Genomic DNA, 23,612 nt, shown 5'->3' with positions numbered 1-23,612 from the left:
ATGTAGTGTGTACAATTAAACTTTTAACTTTAAAACACAATACTGCATTCAGGTATTTCATTATTTTTAAAAATATAGTAAAAAGTATGTAAAATCAGGGCAGCATTAAAGTTCAAAATATGAACATTAGTCAAGACTGGGATATGGACTTGGATATTTTACTGTAGTGTTGTAAATACTCATTTATTGCCACTCTTTTATTCTGCCACTTCATTTTATGTTGTTCCGTTCCTAGTATTTTACCGTGTCTTTTTGTCTGTTTCCAGATTCTTAACTCCTTAACATTTTCGCCTTTATTTCCTATTTTGTTTTCTCCTTTCGATTTTCAGTATTGCCTTCAACTCTGCTTTTAAATCTGTTTCTGTATATCTTCCATTTCTATGTCTGCCTGTATGCTTTGCTATATATACCTTAAGAGATACCAAGAATTGTAGATATGTGAATGGAATCCTATCAAAACATAATAGCTCGCCTCTTTTTTTTAAAAAAAAGCATCTGATTTGAAGTTATGTGCGTAAGCATAAGTGTTTTGAACAGTCGGTGAAGAAGAAATGTCATTTTTTGTGAAAGGGTTTACTTGTAAATATTAATTTCCTTAAATCAGTTCAATTATGGACCATCCATGACAATTTACATATGGTCCATGAAAATGTGAGCTTCTACATCCATATCAGATATCATTCATTCACAAAAAACACGAACCTTCAAATTCATGATATTGCCTTAATTTCCTACCTAGAGTTTTGATAATGAGGTTCAATTTTTTTTCCCCAAGCACTCTTGCCCTGATAAAACTGAAATTAAGTTGTATCATCTGGTACATATAAGTTGGCTGCTTAATAGTGTATGTTACTAATCAGCCTGAGCAGGAAACCCGGATACAACTGTATTTTCCACATTGAATAAGGGCTACTTGGTGACCATGAATTTATAGTGATCACAAATACTTTTTTTAAAACTGTAGCTTGCCCTCGCTTTGGCTGTGATAAAACAAACTGCAGCTTTACAGTCTAACACTTTTGTGATGTACAGGTTGCTGCCACCATTTTCTCATTTGATTGGATTCCTTGGCAAAATTAATGTTTTTTTTCTCAAACCACCCACTGCACCAAAGAACTGTTTTCTGGGTTTTAAAAAAAAAATAAAAACATCATCTCATTTACTATAGTTTTTTTTTATTTAGAAGCCTTATGGCATATGCTATATCTTGATTGTATGCCATTTATCATTGTATGACATAGAATAGAGGCCAGTCTTATGTTTCTGTGTGTAATTTAGCATGGAATACTGGTTATATTATCTGTCTGTAATCTGATAAACCAGTTCAATGTTGTTCCTTAATAAAAATAAATAACCTATTTAGTTAAAAAAATTTAGATTAAACATGCACTGTTAAAGGTGGAATTGGAGCTTTTATTGAAGTTTTGATGATCTGTAGATATTTGAGTGTTCCCAGCCACAAACTGAAGTCCAGATTCCATCCCGATCGAGTGTTCTTTTCTATGTGCAGCTTTTCCGAGCCTTTTATTGAAATTTGTTTATAAAATATATAGTGGGAAGGAGTATTGATTTCTCCATTTTAAGTAACATTGCTGGCCAGCTTGCTTCTATTTCATAGAGATCTGGTCTAGAGAGCAAACAAAGAATAATTGGAGAGTTGCTGAGGAAGCATGTGCTAGTAATACAATTTTTACCGTATACAGGCTTCAGATGTAAACAGCTTTTCAAACATGCACAACACGTTGATTGTATACTCACTAAAAACTGGCTAGTGGTCATATATTTTATTAATTGGCTGTAAATTTAATATGGCTGATCCTGATAAAACATCATTCAGGTATTTTTCTGGCCAAGTCTAGGTTTGTTTCAAAGCTGCTATTCTGGCAGGACGTTCATCAATACTGGGTTCACTTTTTGCTAACAGTAAAGAAAAATAAAGATCATATTGGACATATATATTGATGCAATGGATAATTTAGTCACTGTAGACCAGGAAGCTTGGGAATGGGATCTGGGCCAAAAGATGAGTGGAAGGAGATTAGAATCTTGGGTCACAAGCAGGTCAAAAGAAATCAAATTCCATCATGGAAAATATTGCATATGACACCAATTACATAAAATGTGTAGGAGTCGACCTTCTGTAGTTTGGCATGAAGTGCAGTACTGCTGTAAAGAAAGTAACAAATGCATATATTTTAGGTGTGCTGAGAAGTAAACATACACGGGATACAATTTAATTTCACGTGGATCAAATTCTCCGTATCAAACTCCTGCCTGATCTGACCTTAGTGTCTTGGTGATCCTATACCGAATGCATCATACAAGTATCTGGTTAATACAATACTACATTTACCCAGGAAATGCACAATATTGCTTATGCTCTAAAATAAACAGCATCTTCAGCACTGTGGCAAATGTTGCTGTGAAGATATTTGCCATGGGGGAAAAAAATTGTTCCCTACATTTGCAGTGTACCTCACCATGGCAACTATGATTTCTTAATATTATTACCATTAATATCCCTGTTACTTTGCACATGGAGAGTCAAGCCCAAGTCTGGTATTCAGGTGAAGTGGGGTTAGAAGGAGATAATTGAACCAGGACATGCAGGTACAATTCAGCCCCCATTCAAAGTTGTACGTTAGTTCCTCATTTATATATTTCCATTATAAATTCTGTGGTCCACATTTCTAATGCAAACTGCCTATTTAAACTTGCCACATTGTGATTAAATCCTCCCACCAGCTGTGGCACTGAGCTGGCAAATGACGACAAGCAGTTCAGAGTTGGAGCTGTTTAGGAGGAATGTGCAGTAATTTAGACGGTGATGGGGAGGGGAGAAATTGTCGTCTCATGGCACAGAAATTTTTTGGATAAAATATGATTGCTCTTTTATAGGACCAATTAAATATTGCATTAGTGGTGAGGTTTATCATCATGAATTCCTACAATCCTATATTCTTGCAGTTACAAATAATATGGATATACATATACCTACACTTTCCTGATTTATCCTAAATCTAATCACCCTTAGCCAAGGTAATATAATGGAACTCATAAATGACCAATGGTTCAGTTGAAAATCCATATTGCATTCATGATTAACATGGATTGGTCAGTTAGTCTGACTGAACAATGTGGAATATACATTTTGAAATGCATGAGAGGTGCAAATCTTTGTCTATTAAAAGCCCAACCCAGCGTCACTTACAGATACTAACACTTTTACTATGGGTTTTCCCATTGAGACAGTATGACGAAGGAGTTTTCAATGCATTTGAAACGGAGTATTGTGACCCATTCAGTGAGCTTAATATGAAACAGATTTGAAATTATTGTTAAAGGATTTTACCCAGTTGCCCAAGTTAAGATTTTAGTCAAATTTTTCGCTTAATTATTTTGTCTGCATGAACAGGTTTTGCTAATTTTCTGGTCATTTTTTGAAATTCTGATAATTTGTTGTATTAACTTTTACACATTGCTACTTCTTTATCAACTGTAATGTGGTTTTGAAAAAAAAACAGATCACTCCATTTACATTTGCTTTGCAAATTTTATTTTCTTCCTCATTAAATTTAAATTAAATCCAGCCTGTTCTCTTTTTTGCAAAGGTACCTCTCTTTTTCCTCATTATTTACTGTCTTCCCCTTTAGCTTTTCCTGGATTATACTCAGAGTGTGTTGAAAACTCGTTTCCATACTTAAGCCTATGTCATTCTTGAGCTAGTTGCTGGGTGTGTGTGAATGGCGTGGTAATAGCTTTCCATCTGATTTTTTTCCCCTTAGCTTTGGTTGTCATCTTCATGTAGAAGCATGGCTGAGATTAGCAGTTCAGTGGTGCAGAGAAATTATGTGCACAAACTTGCATGGCATCTCACTGCCTGCTTCTGCTGTTGCTCAGGCTGAAACTGGCATGCTGGGGAGGCACTGTAAGAATCTTTCATTGGAAGAGCATATACGTATTGAGCAACTGATGAGAGCTCATGGCCAATATGAATAGTGCAGAGATTGTGCAAAATAATCAACTGTAGTGCTTTCTTTGCATGGCCATGGTTTTCTTGGATAAGCTCTCCTGTTTAAGCAAAATTATGAATAGTTCTACAAGTTGTAAGTATTCTAAGATTTTATAAGTTGGCCATCAGATATAATTTTGCTTTGTTTGTTAAAGTAGGTATTGTAAGTTATTATATAACTATTGCTTTTTTTGTCTGCTTCTAAATTCAAATGTACAATTTTCACTCGTTCAATAAATGTTATATAGAATTATTAATGTCACAGAAATCATTGGTATATAAACCATGCGAAGGAGTGTGTGGTCACATAAGGATAATATTTCTCAAGCCACCATTTTATAGATTTTTCTTTTTAATACTCAGCAGTGAGTTCATTTAGAGTTAAATGCTTAAATTCCCCAAGACACACTACTTCCTGAAATCTGATTGATTTAAAAAGAAACTGGTTCCATCTAGCATAAAGAACATCTTTTGAATATATACATCTGTTTTATGTTGCACCTTGTAAATATGTATAAAGTCCAATGGAAATGTTAAAAAAGCTGACTTTTAAAAGAACTTGATAAAGTGTGTATTCAGGTTCTGAAAAACAAGCTTTTGTTCTGCAATTGAAACAAAAAGTTTGAAGTGTTGTTGAACTCCAAACTTCTGTACTTTCAGAATTTTTTGTTGTATTCTTACTTTCATTTTTTTGGCTCACCTAGACATATAGAATATGGTTGAGCCCAAAAGCTTGGTCTGCAGTAGTGCAGCCTGTCTACAGGTAAGATTTACTTTAATCCCCAGAGTACTTAAGGAGCATTCAGTATCCAGTCACTAAAACAACAAGATTAGCACTTTTAGTTTATTGACAGAGTAGATAACATGAAGGAATGCTTTGAGTTGCCCTGATTTTGTACAATGCAAAAAGAACATTAAAAGTTGGTAAGGTGTGTTTTAAAAAAAAAATTACAGGGCTAAATGCAGAAAGCATTTGGAGAAATCGGGGCTGTTTGATATTCTGTATTCAATATAATATAATCAGTGTGAAGTGTTGAGCGGGCATCGAAGGATTACAGTTTGAAAAGCAAGCACTGTCTTGTCTTGTTAAATAAATACTCATCCAAAATCATCTGTGGTATTCATTTGAAAATATTTATTTTAGTGCAAACATTAATGGATACAAAACTAGAAAGCAGGAATATTCTATTATTAGAACAATGGAAAACTGAATATCCACAAATATATCCATATGTAGTATAATCTTACTAATACTATGTTAGAGTGATGCATAGTAATGTTTAAAAGTAGCAAATGAAAATATTGACAGTATGTTGATCAGATGCAAATAGAAGTGATGCACCCTAAAAAATGAAATTGTAATTTTAATTCATAAAGTTGCATGATAGTTTCTTTTATCCCCCTGTATTTCAGACAAACAGATCTTTGACATTTTTATTTTCTTTGTCAGAATTTACAAATATTTTCTTATAATTCAACACTTCTGATATCATACATCCATTGCAATGTACTTCTCTGATCAGTAATCTCACCTGTGCAGTCATGTTCTTTTGGCACAGCATAAACCTTTTTGCACAGGGTAGGCATGTAAACATACCTGTATATATTATGATGGGTGGCAGAGGAATGATTTGTAGATGTGTATGTTAGTTTTGGGCTTGTATGTGCAAGTGTGACATGCTCTGCAGACACTGGCCCGAAGCCAGCATAGGAGCTCAGTCACTACTGTAATTCATCATCATTGTATATATACCGTATTTGCATTTCTAAAAATAATTTTCCTTTTTTAAGCACAGGCAGCACTATATCCATACATTGGGAATGTTCAATTTAATGCCATTTTAATGGAGCCACCTTTTGATATGGAAATTATTTTGACGGAAGAAAAATCTGTTGTTGCTGGATGTGTGGTAGCTCAGGTAAACCACAGGGTGGCAGATTTTAAGTTTCCAACTGAACATGTAAGAACAAAACTTGGGTGCTAGTTCTTTAAATTAATTTATTGCATTTTTCAGCAATAATAAAACTTTTGATTGTAACATATGCAAGCAGTTAAAATATGCTAGTTTTGCCACTAAACATGCTGTCATAACCTTTTCCTCTGACTGTCCTTATAGAGTTATTGAGAGAATCCAGGTAGAAAGTTTGCTGATGTGTTTTGCTCATTTAGCTCTTTATCCTCCGTTCCTCCTCACTAACACCCCCTCCCAGGTCTCTTCCATTTTGCAGTGTGGGAAAGGGGGGTTATATACTCCTCTTCAGCTTTCATTGTAACTATCCTTTTGCTTTAGCTGTTAAGAGCACTTGCTGTAGGCAAGACACAATATGACAGCTTTTCCTTCCCCTCCCTCAGATAAAATTCTCTGCTTCTGTGAGGCAGTCCAGCTGGCAGGCTGGGTTAGAACTGATAAAATACAATATGCATGTGAGAAGCAGATCTGAATGTCTGGGAATGCTGTAACTTAAATCTATTACTGCAATGGTGGGAGTCGAGCATCTCTTAAGTTACCATGCCACTGTATTGCTGGTGGTCTTTTAACTGTGCTAACAAAATACTGAGACTTTGCATGCAATTTTTTACCCATAGCAATTCTTAACATTTAAAGTTCAAGCATTTGAATATTCTTTAAAAAAATTAGAGGTTTTTATAATTATGCTAAGTGCTAAATGATATCTTGATTTTTGACTTTAATTACAGCTTCATATACCGATGAGGAAGGAAGCAGTGCTGGAACTAGTTCTGGGGAATGAAATAGGGCAGGGTGGCGCATGTTTCAGTGGGGGAGCATTTGGAGAACAGTGATCATAATATCATTAGGTTTAGAATGGTTATGGAAAAGGACAAGAAACAATCAAATATGAAAATACTGAACTGGAGGAGGACTAATTTCAGTGAGTTAAAAAGGGATCTGGCACAGATGGATTGGACTCATAAATTGGTAGGCAAAACAGTAATTGAACAATGGGAGGCCTTCAAGGAGGAGTTGGTTCGGGTGCAGAATAAACACATTCCTACGAGGGGGAAAAAAGGAAGGGTATCCAAAGCTAGAGCTCCCTGGATGACTAAAGATATAGAGATTAAAATGAAACAGAATAAGCAGGCTTATGACTAATATAATGTTTATAATACAGTAGAGAACCAGGCTGAATGCAGAAAGTACAGAGGAGATGTAAAAAAGGGAATGAGGGGCAGAGAGAGAGAGAGAGAGAGAGAGAGTAAGAATAGATCAGCAGCTAACATAAAAGGGAACCCTAAAGTCTTTTATAAACATATTAATAGTAAAAGGGCAGTTGAAGGAAGGGTGGGACCAATTAGGGACAAAAAAGATCTTGTGGAAGCAGAGGGCATGGCTGAGGTACTAAATGAATACTTCACATTCGTCTTCACTGGCGAAGAGAATGCTGCCATTGTGGCAGTAAAGGAGGAGGTGGTAGTGATATTGGATAGGGTAAAAATAAATAAAGAGGAGGTACTGAAAAGATTTCTCTACTCAAAGTAGAAAAGTCACCAGGTCCAGAAGGGATGCACCCTAGGTTACTGAGGGAAGTAAGGGTGGAAATTGCGGAGGCTCTGGCCTCAATCTACCAATCCTTCAATATGGGGACAGTGCCGGAGGACTGGAGGATTGCAAATGTTACATCCCTGTTCAAAAAAGGGGAGAGGGATAAAATGGCAATTACAGAACAGTCAACCTAACTTTGGTGGTGGGGAAAGTTTTACAGACAATAATCTGAGACAAAATTAATTGGCACTTGGAAAATATGGGCTAATAAATGAAAGTCAGCACGGATTTGTTAAAGGAAAATCGTGTTTGACTAACTAGATTGAGTTCCTTGATGAAGAAAAGGAGAGGGTTGATGAGGGTGGTGCAGTTGATGTGTATATGGCATTTCAAAAGGCATTTGATAAAGAACCACATGTATATGGACTTATTAGCAAAATTAAAGCCCATGGGATTAAAGGGACAGTGGCAGCATGGATACGAAATTAGCTAAGGAACAGAAAGGAGAGTAGAGGTGAACAGTTGTTTTTCAGACTGGAAAGAAGTTTACAGTGGTGTTCCCCAGGGGTCAGTTTTAGGACCATTGCTCTTTTTGATATATATTAATGACCTGGACTTGGTTATAGAGGGTATAATTTGCCAGCATGGACACGATATTGAAATTAGAATATCTATGATTCTAATTTCAAAGTTTGCAGATGACACAAAATTTGGAAATGTTGTAAACAATGTGGAGGATAGTAACAGACTTTAGGAGGACATAGACAGACTAGTGAAATGGGCAGACACATGGCAGATGAAATTTAACGCCGAGAAGTATGAAATTATACATTTTGGTAGGAAGAATGAGGAGAGGCAATATAAACTAAATGGTACAATTTTAAAGAGGGTGTAGGAACAGAGATACCTGGGGGTGGACATAGACAAATCTTCGAAGGTGGCAGGACAAGTTGAGAAGGCTGTTAAAAAGCATATGGGATCCTGGGCTTTATTAACAGAGGCTTAGAGTACAAAAGCAAGGAAGTTATGCTAAAACTTTATAAAACATTGGTTAGGCCTCAGCTGGAGTATTGTGTTCAATTCTGGGCACCACACTTTTTAGGAAGGATGTCAAGGCCTTAGGGTGCAGAAGAGATTTACTGGAATGATACAATGCACTTCAGTTATGTGGAGAGACTGGCTAAGCTGGGGTTGTTCTCCTTAGAACAGAGAAGGTTAAGGGGAGATTTGATAGAGGTGTTCAAAATCCTGAATGGTTTTGAGAGAGTAAATTGTTTCCAGTGGCAGAAGTGTCAGTAATCAGAGGACACAGATTTAAGGTGACCGGCGAAAGAGCCAGAGGCGACATGAGGAAACATTTTTTTACGCTGCGAGTTGTAATGACCTGGAATGCATTGCTTGAAGGGGTGGTGGAAGCAGATTCAGTAGTAACTTTCGAGAAGGAATTGGATAAATTCTTGAAGGAAAAAAAAATTACAGGGCTATAGGGAAAGAACAGGGGAATGGGGTGAATTGGATAGCTCTTTCAAAGAGTTGGCATAGGCACGAAGGGCCGAATGGCCTCCCCTCTGCTGTACCTACTATGATACTGGTCAATTTCTTTAGGTTTGACTCTGTGCAAAACTATATGTAGTCTTCAGGTGAAGCAGAGTTAAAGGGCGCAGGATAAATGGGCCAGAGCATGCAGTCATAATTCAGTCCTGATTTTAATGTCATATATTCTGTCATAGTCATAGTATCATTGTAGGTATAATCCCATGGGCTTTGATTTTGCTAACAAATTTATTATGTGGTACTTTATCAAATCCCTTTTGAAAGTCCATCAGCCGGACTATCCTCTTCAACCCTTTCCGTTACTTCATCAAAGAACTCAATCAAGTTAGTCAAACATGATTTTCCTTTAACAAATCTGTGCTGACTTTCATTTATTAGCCCATGCTTTTCCAAGTGTCAGTTAATTTTGTCCCGGTTTACTGTCTCTAAAAGTTTCCCCACCACTGATGTTAGGATGACTGACCTGTAATTGCTGGGTTTATCCCTCCTTTTTTGAACAGGGGTGTAACATTTGCAATCATCCAGTTCTCTGGCACTACTCTTTTTATACTTTTAAAATACATTACAATATCCAAATTTGTAATGGAAACTGCTTATGCAAACTTGTCGTTCTGTAATTATATATTGCTGTCAATGTTGGTGCCTTGCTATGGAATGTTACCATAGTGGAAAAATTGACAGTAAATGTGGCAGTCATAAGAATTTTAAAATATATATAAATGATCCTTTGCCTCTGTAATTAATTTTTATCTCTTACTAGATTTAAAGTTCAGAATACATGGTAAGATGGTATGCAAAATATACCCATTGGAATTAGATGTCTTGTACTTAGCAATACAGGGGTGGATGAGTTGTGCTTAGCTGACCTTAGGGCAATCTTTGTTGTTAGCCCTGGGGACGGTGCTTAGTGGCGCAGGAGAACGGGCCTGGAGAATTAGAATTGGAGACTTTGGAGCTTCACAGCACTGCTGAGGGGTTCCTTGGATTTGACAGGATGGGGGCAAGGTTCTTTGGTCTGACATCACTGTGGAGGGGAAACCTGGGTTTTGGTAGAACTGGGTGGGGAGGGAAATCATGAATTTTGGCTTACTGGTACATTCCTGCAATCTCATGTCAGGGGAGAGGGAAGTCAAAAGCCTGACTCTGGTTGGGGGTGGATGGTGTGTCCCAAGTCTGGCAGCACTGGTTTGTAATTTTTTGAAGAGATCTCTACACACATTAAGTTTACTGTTTTGTGATTGTTTCCTGGAAGTGTATCTATATGTCTCTCTTGCGATCGCTCTCATTCTCACTCTCTCGCTCACTTTTTCTCTCACCTTTGTTCTCTCTCTCTCACACTTCATTTTTCTTTGCATCTTACCAGTGCCAATAATTAGAATGTTTTTAAAATTCAACTTTAAAAAAAATTAGAATGAGGAAAGACATGTGTGTGTCTCTCTCTCGTGCACTCAGTTTATGCTTTCTGAAGTTTATAGAGTATTTATAATTTGAAACCAACAAAAGATTCAACTGGCATATGATCAGTATACTATATTACATGTTCTTTTTCTCTTTATCGCTCTCTCACTTTGTGCAAGTGCGCACACAGCCTTTTTTATATTAAAAAAAAAATTCTCAGCGTATATTGTACCTGAATAAAGTTTTTGAGATTTGTCCTGTAGCGTTTCTTTAAATAATTCTGAAAAGGAACCAAGTAGATTTTGTTAGAATGTTTCTCCGTCAGTCTCCATCATTTGGCTGACTAATTGCTACTGATAAATCCTGGGAATTGTGTGTACTGCACATGCCCAGACTGCAGGATCTGCCTTCAGCTGTCAGGGTCTCCACGCTGAGGGAAAAATATCAAATCCAAGCCTAGGCTTTGAGAGGGCAAGCTGTCATAGTAAAGGTGAGGATTAAAAGACACAGGACAATTCAATGGAGAAAATTAGTCATGCTATTGTGAAATATGTAATTTTATCTTTTTTTTAAAAAGGTATTATTTTGGACATTAAAAATTTCAATTACAGAGAAAAAAATTTGCAAATTAAAAAAAAAATTTGAGTGGCTTGTCAACAAATCATGACAGCGAATTGTTAACATTGAACTAAATGTTGACACATGGATTTCCACTATAAACATTAACATAAAAAGCATAACTGAAAATTGTGATACAACAAGTAAGATTGTGAACAGGACATACATGCCATATACAAGATTTTTAATGGGATATTTTGCAGAATGGTGTGAGTATAAAATAACATACTAAAGATTTCAACTTTTTTTCTCAGTTCAGAACATTCAGAGCTCTATGGAATTCTGTTGAACTCATTGTAAACTGCAAGAACAATGAGGATGTTGGAATTACTGCAGGTCATCACTGGGATCTCTTGGATTATTATTGATTCTGCATTTTAAACAAACTTTAGACAGCATTTGTTGTGATTTTTGGAGAAATTATACATTTTTAATAAATTTAACTCAGTCTGGTAAATTTTCTGGGAGAATCCTGCATTGTAGTTTATTATTATTTCAGTTTTTCTGAAGATACAGAAATTTGAACTTGAAACACAAAAAGCTGTTGCATTTCAGTGGGAATTCATTCTAGCCAGTAAATATATTTTTTTAATGATTGGACAATCTCCTGGTGCGACAACATGCTGTATCCCAAAGTTGTAGGGTGCAGGATTATATGATTAATTCCCACTCTTAACACTGCTATTCAGGGAGAAGCCAAAAGAAGGGAATTGCTTCACAGCAGCGGAGGGAGTGAAAGTTGGATGACAAGTCCAACTCCGCTGCACCTCATGGCAGCTGATTCAAGGGTACATTGGCAGAGAACTAACAGCAAACAAGTCAGCTTGCCTGCTTGGCCTCTTATTTACATTGTATTTGAAAACTTAGAAAAGAGGAGAAATATAAGAAATATATATTTTTTAAAGGTATGGGAACAGTGGAAAATTCTTGCCATAGCTTTAGTGCACCCATGATACTCTGCAAAATACCTAATTGTCAGAGTTTTTCATTTCTGCTTTGCACAACATTGTTTGCGATTGCAAAGTTCCACAAATGGGCTTTGTGCTTTTTTTGGTAAATTGTCAGTTATTGTTGCTTACATTTTCAATGATGCACAGAGAGATAATGCAAAATATGCTGTTGACCAATGATTCCTTATTCACCAGTGTCAAGACCCAGAGTTCTCGGTCCTAAAAATGCATTTTGTTCCAGGATTGCCTAATTGTTCAATTAAGTTGATTTAATTGTACTGAAAATCATTTCAAATGGGAAAAAAACAACAACAAAAGTTATAGCTGTAATCAAAGTTGTTCTGTGACTTAATACTATAAACTGAATTGTTTGCCATGATGTAATTAGAATAGACAATGTACGAGGCATTCATAAAAACCTTTTATCTTAGATTATAAAATGTAGTTTTATCCTTTTTGTGAATGCACACTTTGGTGCTTCATTGTCCCAAATGTTATCCCAGTGCACATCTCCAGCCTTTCCACACTGCGAGTTTAGCCAGCTGTTGTAAAAAAAAAGGATTGTTTTTATGAGCTAATAAATTTGGAAGGGATCTGTATTTTCTAGTATTTATGGCTCATACATTTGGTATCTACAGTTTTTTTAAAATCTAGAAGTGTCTGTGGCCCAGCTGATACTTTTTATAACTCTTAATTATGTTGATGAAAATGGCAGGAAATAGTTTATGGTATTTTAGATACATACGTTGTTGCGTATACCTTGTAAAACGGAAGGAAAGTAGGTTATCTTATATATATTTACAAATATATATTTTACAGTTAGTAAGCTTATTTGTTTCCTCCTACAGATTGAAAATCTTCAGGAACAACTTAAAGACAAAGATAAGCAACTTAACAACTTGAAAGATCGAGTTAAGTCATTACAAACAGATTCCAGCAATACAGATACAGCTTTGGCAACACTCGAAGAAGCTTTATCAGAGAAGGTAATGGATTTTGTTGTAACCCTTGAAGCACCATGTGCATTTATTGTGGTATTTGTGCATCAGGCAAAATGAACATGTTCGAATAAACATTTTCCTAATACCTACTTTTCAGATGAAAGATGCCTAGTGGGGAGATATTTGCTGTATTTAATTGGAGCATTTATCCTTTCCTCCCAAAAAAGCAGTAATGGCAGCTAAGCGGAGTTTATCCCATTCACACTGTTTCAGGATAGATTGGAACGGATACATTAACCAACATATTCTGCCTCATCTTGACAAAATAAGAGTATGAGAATTTGTGTAAATTTAACTGCCATATGTAAATTGTAGTCATTTTTAGCTGGTAGCCAATAAGTGGATACAAAATAACGTGCCAAAATTGTGAAGTGATTCAGCCTGACATTGGCCAGGAAAGTGGATGGAGTCAGAAGCAAGTGTATGGTTGTTTGTGGCAAGGGCTGAAAGCAATGACTTCAGTCTTTCTAATGTTTAGCTGGAGAAAATTATAGCTCATCTGCGACTGCATGTCGGACGAGCAGTCTGACAGCTCAGAGGCAGTGGAGTGGTCGATGGAGGTGGTGGATTGGTAGAGCTGAGGGTCATTAATGTATAGGTGGAAGCTGACCCTATGTATGGATGATGTTTCCAAGGGGCAAAATGTGGATTAGGATGAGAAGGTGTCATAGATGGGCCCCTTGTGGGACTCCAAGGGTGACGGTGCGGAGTAGGAAGAGAAGCCATTGGTTAGAGATGCTCTGGTTACAGTTGTAAAGGTAAGAATGGAACCAAGCAAGGGCAGTCCCACCTAACTGGATAGTAGAGGTGAGGAGTTGGCGGAGGATGGTATCATCGACCTTATTAAAGGCTGCAAAGAAGTCAAGGAATGAGGAGGATAATGCACCATGCTCACAGGCATAGGGAATGTCTTTTCTCACTTTGGTTAGGGTGGTTTTGGTGCATTGGAAGGGGAGGAAGCTTGATTGGAGAGTTTCAAATAAGGAGTTGTGGGAGAGATGAGCACAGATCTGGGAGGGGACAACAAATCTGAGGACTTTGGGGACGAAATTGAGGTTGGATTTGGGATGGTAGTTTGCAAAAACTGAGGGGTCTCGGGTGGATTTTTTGAGGGGAGTGATGACAGTGATTTTGAAAGGTAGTGAGTGGTGCTTGAGGAGAGGGAACAATTTATAATGTCAGCATGCATGGGAGCCACGAGTTGTGGTCAGCTGTTTAGTGGGAATAGGGTCATAGAAGCAGGAGGTTGGTCCAGATGGGTCTTGTGATCAAGATAAGCTTGGAGAGAGTAGGGGAGGGGCAAGAGAGGGATGGGGTTTCAGGGCTATGGTAAGGGTTAACCTGGTGGGAGGTCAGGCTGGGTGGGTAAGGGGAAGCAGCATAGGCAGCTGAATGGATGGTCTCCATCTTGGTGACAAAGTCGTCCATGATCTCCTCGCCCTTGTTAGAGGTGAGAATGAAAGGGACAGAAAGAGTGGTTTAGGGCGATGGTTTACAGAGAAAAGAAGCCAGAAGTTACCTTCGCTTTCCAGAACATGACTGAGATTAGGTGAGATCTGTTGCGCTTGTAAACAGAGGACAGGGAGATAACAGCATAAAATGGTCCAGAGTAGAAGTCATGGCATGTTGTGGGATGAAGTTGATTTGTAGACAACATGGAGTCAGCTTGGAGTCTCATTGAACTAATGTCCAGGTTCACAGTAAGTTGTGGAGAGGGGCAAGATCTAAGAGCTGTTTGAGTGGCTGTTTAACAGTTGAGGCACTGGTGGAAGTTATCCAGTGGAATCAGATAGCTGAGGAGAAGCAGAGTACCGGCCCTGAGCCAGCAGAGGTTCATCCTGAGGTCTATTGGAGGAGCGTAGTGTCCTCTAGGTTTTGTGCAGAGTGCACCGGCAGATTCGGTGGACCAGCAGAGGAGTGACGAGTAGCGAAACACAAGGACCAAGAGTAGTGAAGGCCTGGGAGCCAGACGAAGGGTGATCCACGGGACCAGTGCAAATGAGGGTACTGGTCTGAGGAACAGGCACAGTGCAAGCAGCACACAAGATCTGGATCGGGAGCAGGTCCAGCAAAGGGTAATGGAGGAGTTCTGAAAGACAAGTGGAAGAAGCAGTGAAACCGGGATCATTCAACAGAATGGGAGCATCATCCGGAACAGGTTGAGAATCAGTAGGAGAATATTATTATTAGCCAAGCGTAGTGTGAAAAGTTCCAGCAGAGGAGCAGAAACTGAGCCTGCAGAAGCAGGCCAGATGGTGGAATAGAGGCAGTCCGGCAGAGAATATTGTCTCAGTGGAAAGCAGCAACGAAGATGGAGGTTGCAGTAAAACCCAGAAGCCAGTGGAGAAATGGAATTTGGCCCAGGAGAGAGCGGGTTTCTGCCCAGGACCCAACACATCAGCATTGTTAAGCTGAGAAGCCAGCAGTGTACTAGAGTACAGTCCAGAAACCCAGTAGGTAACAGCAGCAGATAGGAGATGAGAGTAGAGTCTTGCAGCTGAGGCATACGTTGTAGACCAGCAGAGCATCGCAGTCTTGCTGTCAGAGGATACCAGAAGACCAGGAAATCAAATCTGAGTCAAAAACAAAGCACAGGTAAGAACACAGTGTCGGATGGATAATGCGCTCTGTACAGGTAGCTTCAACTTGTAGATTGAGCTGAAATATACCCACTATTACTGCTAGTGGATCTTAAGCAGTGGGGGAGAGGAGACTGCTTGGGGGAAAAGGATGTTAATGGATGGCCGCGGATAGAATTGCAAAGGGGAGGAGCTTAGTTGAGAGCTGTCAGCCACTCGACTTTGACCACCCACATGCCACCGCTAACATGTTTTCCAACAACCAACAACCTCTGTGCAGCCTTGTTGTTTCCTCCTCTAAACGTCCCCTAATGTTCCATACCTCCCATCACTCAAGCCAAATTCCCTAACCTACCCCCACCCAACTGTCACATCGCCAACTTATCACTTGCATAACAAATTACAAGATGACCCCAACTCCTTTGAGAATAAATATTTGACACACCCACTGTCTCTCACTCACCAAAATAAACACAACCTTCTGTCCAGCACAGGAAGTGACATTCATACAAATATAAAATTCAATAAATATTTTTTATTGCCATGTACGAAATACTTAAGGATCATTAAAGTCAGTTTAGATTACCAATTTAAATGCAACTTTTTTTTCCCCAGCTTTTATTTTTGGCCTAACAAAAGGGGAAAAATCAGTGACAAAAAAATTGCACGCCAAAAAATGAGAGAAAATCAGTTTATTTTGAACATTGCTAAACTCACAAAATCAAGCAAGAGATTAAAAAATATAAATTCAAGCTAAATGATATTCCACATTATTAACGCAGTTCACCGACACCATTTTTATAGAGCTCACCATCAGGCTGTCACTTAACCCCTGGATAGCTATAAAATAAAAAGATTATGAGTTGTGCAATTCAATCCCCCAAAGCATCAGGAAAAATCTAAGAATGGCATTCAATAAAAAAGGAATTTTATTTATTTAGTCACTGTTAACCAGTGGCCCTGATGCTATACCCTACGTGGCATAAACACCACTAATTGTTATAAGATAACAAATCCGTTGACTCACTGTGAGCAACAACAACAGGAGATCTGCTAGTTATTTCATATGTTTTATCATTTATTTTAACTTCCATTCCCTTTATTCATAAACTTTTGCAGTCATCTTCCATTGACCTGCAGTCGTGGAGGATGGGCGGTGCTTACAAACAACATTGGCTCAATTTTGAAATGGTGGCGGGCTGGCAGCGGGGGGGGGGGCCGCGGTGGTGGTGGTGGTGGTGAAGGTGCGCGTGGCAAACCCGAATTTTTAAAAAGAAAACTTGCCGTTTCTGACTCGATCACAATGTAATTGATGGTGATTAAAGTTCTTTCCGGGTTTCGCACCCGGCAGTCAGCCTGATTGACGGGCTGGCTACCGAAAGGAGCTGCGACGCCAAGGAGGGGAGTGGCGGGAAGAGAGAAAGAGAGAGCGAAACGTCATCTGGCGTTGGAACGGAAGATCGGGGGGTGGGGGAGGAAGAGAGAGTGGAAGATCGGGGGTGGAGAGAGAGAGTGGAAGATCGGGGGTGGAGAGAGAGAGTGGAAGATCGGGGGTGGAGAGAGAGAGTGGAAGATCGGGGGTGGAGAGAGAGAGAGTGGAAGATCGGGGGTGGAGAGAGAGAGAGTGGAAGATCGGGGGTGGAGAGAGAGAGAGTGGAAGATCGGGGGTGGAGAGAGAGAGAGTGGAAGATCGGGGGTGGAGAGAGAGAGAGTGGAAGATCGGGGGTGGAGAGAGAGAGTGGAAGATCGGGGGTGGAGAGAGAGAGTGGAAGATGGGGGGAGGGAGAGAGAGTGGAAGATAGGGGGGGAGGGAGAGAGAGAGAGAGAGTGGAAGATAGGGGGGGAGAGAGAGAGAGAGAGAGTGGGAGAGAGAGAGAGAGTGGAAGATAGGGGGGGAGAGAGGGAGAGTGGAAGAGGGGGGGAGAGAGAGAGAGTGGAAGATGGGGGGGGAGAGAGAGAGTGGAAGATGGGGGGAGAGAGAGAGAGAGTGGAAGATAGGGGGAGAGAGAGAGAGAGTGGAAGATAGGGGGAGAGAGAGAGAGAGTGGAAGATAGGGGGAGAGAGAGAGAGAGAGTGGAACATAGGGGGAGAGAGAGAGAGAGTGGAACATAGGGGGAGAGAGAGAGAGAGTGGAAGATAGGGGGAGAGAGAGAGAGAGTGGAAGATAGGGGGAGAGAGAGAGAGAGTGGAAGATAGGGGGAGAGAGAGTGGAAGATAGGGGGAGGGGGAGAGAGAGTGGAAGATAGGGGGAGAGAGAGAGAGAGTGGAAGATAGGGGGAGAGAGAGAGAGAGAGAGTGGAAGATAGGGGGAGAGAGAGAGAGTGGAAGATAGGGGGAGAGAGAGAGAGAGTGGAAGATAGGGGGAGAGAGAGAGAGAGTGGAAGATAGGGGGAGAGAGAGAGAGAGTGGAAGATAGGGGGAGAGAGAGAGAGAGTGGAAGATAGGGGGAGAGAGAGAGAGAGTGGAAGATAGGGGGAAAGAGAGAGAGAGTGGAAGATAGGGGGAGAGAGAGAGAGAGTGGAAGATAGGGGGAGAGAGAGAGAGAGTGGAAGATAGGGGGAGAGAGAGAGAGAGTGGAAGATAGGGGGAGAGAGAGAGAGTGGAAGATAGGGGGAGAGAGAGAGAGTGGAAGATAGGGGGAGAGAGAGAGTGGAAGATAGGGGGAGAGAGAGAGTGGAAGATAGGGGGAGAGAGAGAGAGTGGAAGATAGGGGGAGAGAGAGAGAGTGGAAGATAGGGGGAGAGAGAGAGTGGAAGATAGGGGGAGAGAGAGAGTGGAAGATAGGGGGAGAGAGAGAGTGGAAGATAGGGAGAGAGAGAGAGAGAGAGAGTGGAAGATAGGGAGAGAGAGAGAGAGAGTGGAAGACAGGGGGAGAGAGAGAGAGAGTGGAAGACAGGGGGAGAGAGAGAGAGAGTGGAAGACAGGGGGAGAGAGAGAGAGTGGAAGACAGGGGGAGAGAGAGAGAGTGGAAGACGGGGAGAGAGAGAGAGTGGAAGATAGAGGGAGAGAGGGAGAGAGAGTGCGAGACAGGGGGAGAGAGAGAGAGTGGAAGACGGGGAGAGAGAGAGAGTGGAAGATAGGGGGAGAGAGAGAGAGAGTGGAAGATAGGGGGAGAGAGAGAGAGAGTGGAAGATAGGGGGAGAGAGAGGGGGAGTGGAAGATAGGGGGAGAGAGAGTGGAAGATAGGGGGAGAGAGAGTGGAAGATAGGGAGAGAGAGAGAGAGTGGAAGACAGGGAGATAGGGAGAGAGAGTGGAAGATAGGGAGAGAGAGAGAGAGAGTGGGAGACGGGGAGCGAGAGAGAGAGAGAGAGTGGAAGACAGGGAGAGAGAGAGAGAGAGTGGAAGACAGAGGGAGAGAGAGAGAGAGAGTGGAAGACAGAGGGAGAGAGAGAGAGAGAGTGGAAGACAGGGAGATAGGGAGAGAGAGTGGGAGACAGGGGGAGAGAGAGAGAGTGGAAGATAGGGGGAGAGAGAGAGGGGGGAGAGAGAGGGGGAGTGGAAGATAGGGGGAGAGAGAGAGAGTGGAAGATAGGGGGAGAGAGAGAGAGTGGAAGATAGGGGGGGAGAGAGAGTGGAAGATAGGGAGAGAGAGAGAGTGGAAGATAGGGAGAGAGAGAGTGGACGATAGGGAGGGAGAGAGAGAGTGGACGATAGGGAGGGAGAGAGAGAGTGGACGATAGGGAGAGAGAGAGAGAGTGGATGATAGGGAGAGAGAGAGAGAGTGGAAGACAGGGAGATAGGGAGAGAGAGTGGAAGATAGGGAGAGAGAGAGAGAGAGTGGAAGACAGAGGGAGAGAGAGAGAGATTGGAAGATAGAGGGAGAGAGAGAGAGAGAGAGAGAGAGAGTGGAAGACAGGGAGATCGGGAGAGAGAGTGGGAGACGGGGGGAGAGAGAGAGAGAGTGGGAGACGGGGAGAGAGAGAGAGAGAGTGGAAGACAGGGAGATAGGGAGAGAGAGTGGGAGACAGGGGGAGAGAGAGAGAGTGGGAGACGGGGAGAGAGAGAGAGAGAGTGGAAGACAGGGGGAGAGAGAGAGAGAGAGAGAGTGGAAGATAGGGGGGGAGAGAGAGTGGAAGATAGGGAGAGAGAGAGAGTGGAAGATAGGGAGAGAGAGAGTGGACGATAGGGAGGGAGAGAGAGAGTGGACGATAGGGAGAGAGAGAGAGAGTGGACGATAGGGAGAGAGAGAGAGAGTGGACGATAGGGAGAGAGAGAGAGAGTGGAAGACAGGGAGATAGGGAGAGAGAGTGGAAGATAGGGAGAGAGAGAGAGAGAGTGGAAGACAGAGGGAGAGAGAGAGAGATTGGAAGATAGAGGGAGAGAGAGAGAGAGAGAGAGAGAGTGGAAGACAGGGAGATCGGGAGAGAGAGTGGGAGACGGGGGGAGAGAGAGAGAGAGTGGGAGACGGGGAGAGAGAGAGAGAGAGTGGAAGACAGGGAGATAGGGAGAGAGAGTGGGAGACAGGGGGAGAGAGAGAGAGTGGGAGACGGGGAGAGAGAGAGAGAGAGTGGAAGACAGGGGGAGAGAGAGAGAGAGAGAGAGTGGAAAACAGTGGGACAGAGAGAGAGTGGAAGATAGGGAGATAGGGAGAGAGAGAGAGTGGAAGATAGGGAGAGAGAGAGTGGACGATAGGGAGAGAGAGAGAGAGAGAGTGGAAGACAGAGGGAGAGAGAGAGAGATTGGAAGATAGAGGGAGAGAGAGAGAGAGAGAGTGGAAGACAGGGAGATCGGGAGAGAGAGTGGGAGACGGGGGGAGAGAGAGAGAGTGGAAGACAGGGAGATAGGGAGAGAGAGTGGGAGACAGGGGGAGAGAGAGAGAGAGTGGGAGACGGGGAGAGAGAGAGAGAGAGTGGAAAACAGTGGGAGAGAGAGAGTGGAAGATAGGGAGATAGGGAGAGAGAGAGAGTGGAAGATACGGGGAGAGAGAGTGGAAGATAGGGAGAGAGTGGAAGACAGGGAGATAGGGAGAGAGAGTGGAAGATAGGGAGAGAGAGAGAGAGTGGGAGACAGGGGGAGAGAGAGAGAGAGTGGAAGACAGGGGGAGAGAGAGTGGAAGACAGGGAGAGAGAGAGTGGAAGACAGGGAGAGAGAGAGAAAGAGAGAGTGGAAGACAGAGGGAGAGAGAGAGAGAGTGGAAGACAGGGGGGGAGAGAGAGAGAGAGAGAGTGGGAGACGGGGAGAGGGAGGGAGAGAGAGAGTGGAAGACGGGGAGAGAGAGAGAGTGGAAGACAGGGGGAGAGAGAGAGAGTGGAAGATAGGGGGAGAGAGAGAGAGTGGAAGATAGGGGGAGAGAGAGAGAGTGGAAGATAGGGGGAGAGAGAGAGAGAGAGTGGAAGATAGGGGGAGAGAGAGAGAGAGAGTGGAAGATAGGGAGATAGAGAGAGAGAGAGAGTGGAAGATAGGGGGAGAGAGAGAGAGTGGAAGATAGGGGGAGAGAGAGAGAGAGTGGAAGATAGGGAGATAGAGAGAGAGAGAGAGAGTGGAAGATAGGGGGAGAGAGAGAGAGTGGAAGATAGGGGGAGAGAGAGAGAGTGGAAGATAGGGGGGGAGAGAGGCGGGGGGAGAGAGGGGGGAGAGAGAGAGGGGGGAGAGAGAGAGGGGGGAGAGAGAGCGGAAGATAGGGAGAGAGAGAGAGAGAGAGAGCGGAAGACGGGGAGAGAGAGAGAGGGGGAGAGAGAGAGGGGGAGAGAGAGAGTGGACGATAGGGAGAGAGAGAGTGGAAGACAGGGAGAGAGAGAGAGAGAGCGGAAGACAGGGGGAGAGAGAGAGAGAGCGGAAGACAGGGGGAGAGAGAGAGGGGGGGAGAGAAGGGGGGGAGAGAGAGGGGGAGAGAGAGAGAGAGCGGAAGACAGGGGGAGAGAGAGAGAGAGCGGAAGACAGGGGGAGAGAGAGAGGGGGGAGAGAGAGAGAGAGCGGAAGACAGGGGGAGAGAGAGAGAGAGCGGAAGACAGGGGGAGAGAGAGAGGGGGGGAGAGAGAGGGGGAGTGGAAGATAGGGGGAGAGAGAGAGAGTGGAAGATAGGGGGAGAAAGAGAGAGAGAGAGCGGAAGATAGGGGGAGAGAGAGAGAGAGCGGAAGATAGGGGGAGACAGAGAGAGAGCGGAAGATAGGGGGAGAGAGAGAGGGGGGGAGAGAGAGGGGGAGTGGAAGATAGGGGGAGAGAGAGAGTGGAAGATAGGGGGAGAGAGAGAGTGGAAGATAGGGGGGGAGAGAGAGAGTGGAAGATAGGGGGAGAGAGAGAGAGTGGAAGATAGGGGGAGAGAGAGAGAGTGGAAGAGGGGGAGAGAGAGAGAGTGGAAGAGGGGGAGAGAGAGAGAGTGGAAGAGGGGGAGAGAGAGAGAGTGGAAGATAGGGAGAGAGAGAGAGAGTGGAAGATAGGGAGAGAGAGAGAGTGGAAGATAGGGAGAGAGAGAGTGGAAGATAGGGAGAGAGAGAGTGGAAGATAGGGAGAGAGAGAGTGGAAGATAGGGAGAGAGAGAGTGGAAGATAGGGAGAGAGAGAGTGGAAGATAGGGAGAGAGAGAGTGGAAGATAGGGAGAGAGAGAGTGGAAGATAGGGAGAGAGAGAGTGGAAGATAGGGAGAGAGAGAGAGAGAGAGAGAGAGTGGAAGATAGGGAGAGAGGGAGAGAGAGAGAGAGAGCGGAAGACAGAGGGAGAGAGAGAGAGAGAGAGAGAGAGCGGAAGACAGAGGGAGAGAGAGAGAGAGAGAGAGAGAGAGCGGAAGACAGGGGGAGAGAGAGAGAGAGAGAGCGGAAGACGGGGGAGAGAGAGAGAGAGCGGAAGACAGGGGGAGAGAGAGAGAGAGCGGAAGACAGGGGGAGAGAGAGAGGGGGGGAGAGGGAGGGGGAGAGAGAGAGAGCGGAAGACGGGGAGAGAGAGAGAGCGGAAGACGGGGAAAGAGAAAGGGGGGGAGAGAGAGGGGGAGTGGAAGATAGGGGGAGAGAGAGAGAGTGGAAGATAGGGGGAGAGAGAGAGAGTGGAAGATAGGGGAGAGAGAGAGTGGAAGATAGGGGAGAGAGAGAGAGTGGAAGATAGGGGAGAGAGAGAGAGTGGAAGATAGGGGAGAGAGAGAGAGTGGAAGATGGGGAGAGAGAGAGAGTGGAAGATAGGGAGAGAGAGAGAGTGGAAGATAGGGAGAGAGAGAGAGTGGAAGATAGGGAGAGAGAGAGAGTGGAAGATAGGGAGAGAGAGAGAGTGGAAGATAGGGAGAGAGAGAGAGTGGAAGATAGGGAGAGAGAGAGAGTGGAAGATAGGGAGAGAGAGTGGACGATAGGGAGAGAGAGAGAGTGGACGATAGGGAGAGAGAGAGAGTGGAAGATAGGGAGAGAGAGTGGACGATAGGGAGAGAGAGAGTGGAAGATAGGGAGAGAGAGAGAGAGAGAGTGGAAGACAGGGAGATAGGGAGAGAGAGTGGAAGATCGGGAGAGAGAGAGAGAGAGTGGAAGACAGAGGGAGAGAGAGAGAGGGCGGAAGACAGGGGGAGAGAGAGAGAGAGCGGAAGACGGGGAGAGAGAGAGAGAGCGGAAGACAGGGGGAGAGAGAGAGAGAGCGGAAGACGGGGAGAGAGAGAGGGGGGGAGAGAGAGGGGGGAGTGGAAGATAGGGGGAGAGAGAGAGAGTGGAAGATAGGGGAGAGAGAGAGAGTGGAAGATAGGGGGAGGGAGAGAGAGAGCGGAAGATAGGGGGAGAGAGAGAGAGAGCGGAAGATAGGGGGAGAGAGAGAGAGAGAGCGGAAGATAGGGGGAGAGAGAGAGAGAGAGCGGAAGATAGGGGGAGAGAGAGAGGGGGGGAGAGAGAGGGGGAGTGGAAGATAGGGGGAGAGAGAGAGAGTGGAAGATAGGGGAGAGAGAGAGAGTGGAAGATAGGGGGAGTGAGAGAGAGTGGAAGATAGGGAGAGAGAGAGAGTGGAAGATAGGGAGAGAGAGAGTGGACGATAGGGAGAGAGAGAGTGGAAGACAGGGAGATAGGGAGAGAGAGAGGAAGATAGGGAGAGAGAGA

The 23,612-nt window shown here is 43.1% G+C and overlaps 1 protein-coding gene across 4 annotated transcripts in view; it reads left to right on the top strand.

Moving 5' to 3' along the window:
* The window catches only part of LOC137334185 (ERC protein 2), a 631,578-nt gene that overhangs the window by 270,019 nt on the left and 337,947 nt on the right, over window positions 1–23,612 (top strand). For all 4 annotated transcript variants that reach the window (XM_067998749.1, XM_067998748.1, XM_067998751.1 and 1 more), the window contains one exon: window positions 12,884–13,021. In XM_067998749.1, coding sequence (XP_067854850.1) covers window positions 12,884–13,021 — 138 coding nt within the window. The remainder of the gene's footprint in view (window positions 1–12,883; window positions 13,022–23,612) is intronic.

The sequence above is a fragment of the Heptranchias perlo genome, chromosome 17, assembly GCF_035084215.1.
Source record: "Heptranchias perlo isolate sHepPer1 chromosome 17, sHepPer1.hap1, whole genome shotgun sequence".
Taxonomy (NCBI): domain Eukaryota; kingdom Metazoa; phylum Chordata; class Chondrichthyes; order Hexanchiformes; family Hexanchidae; genus Heptranchias; species Heptranchias perlo.
Note: the sequence above shows the minus strand (reverse complement) of the source record. Positions and strands in the feature narration are given on the sequence as shown.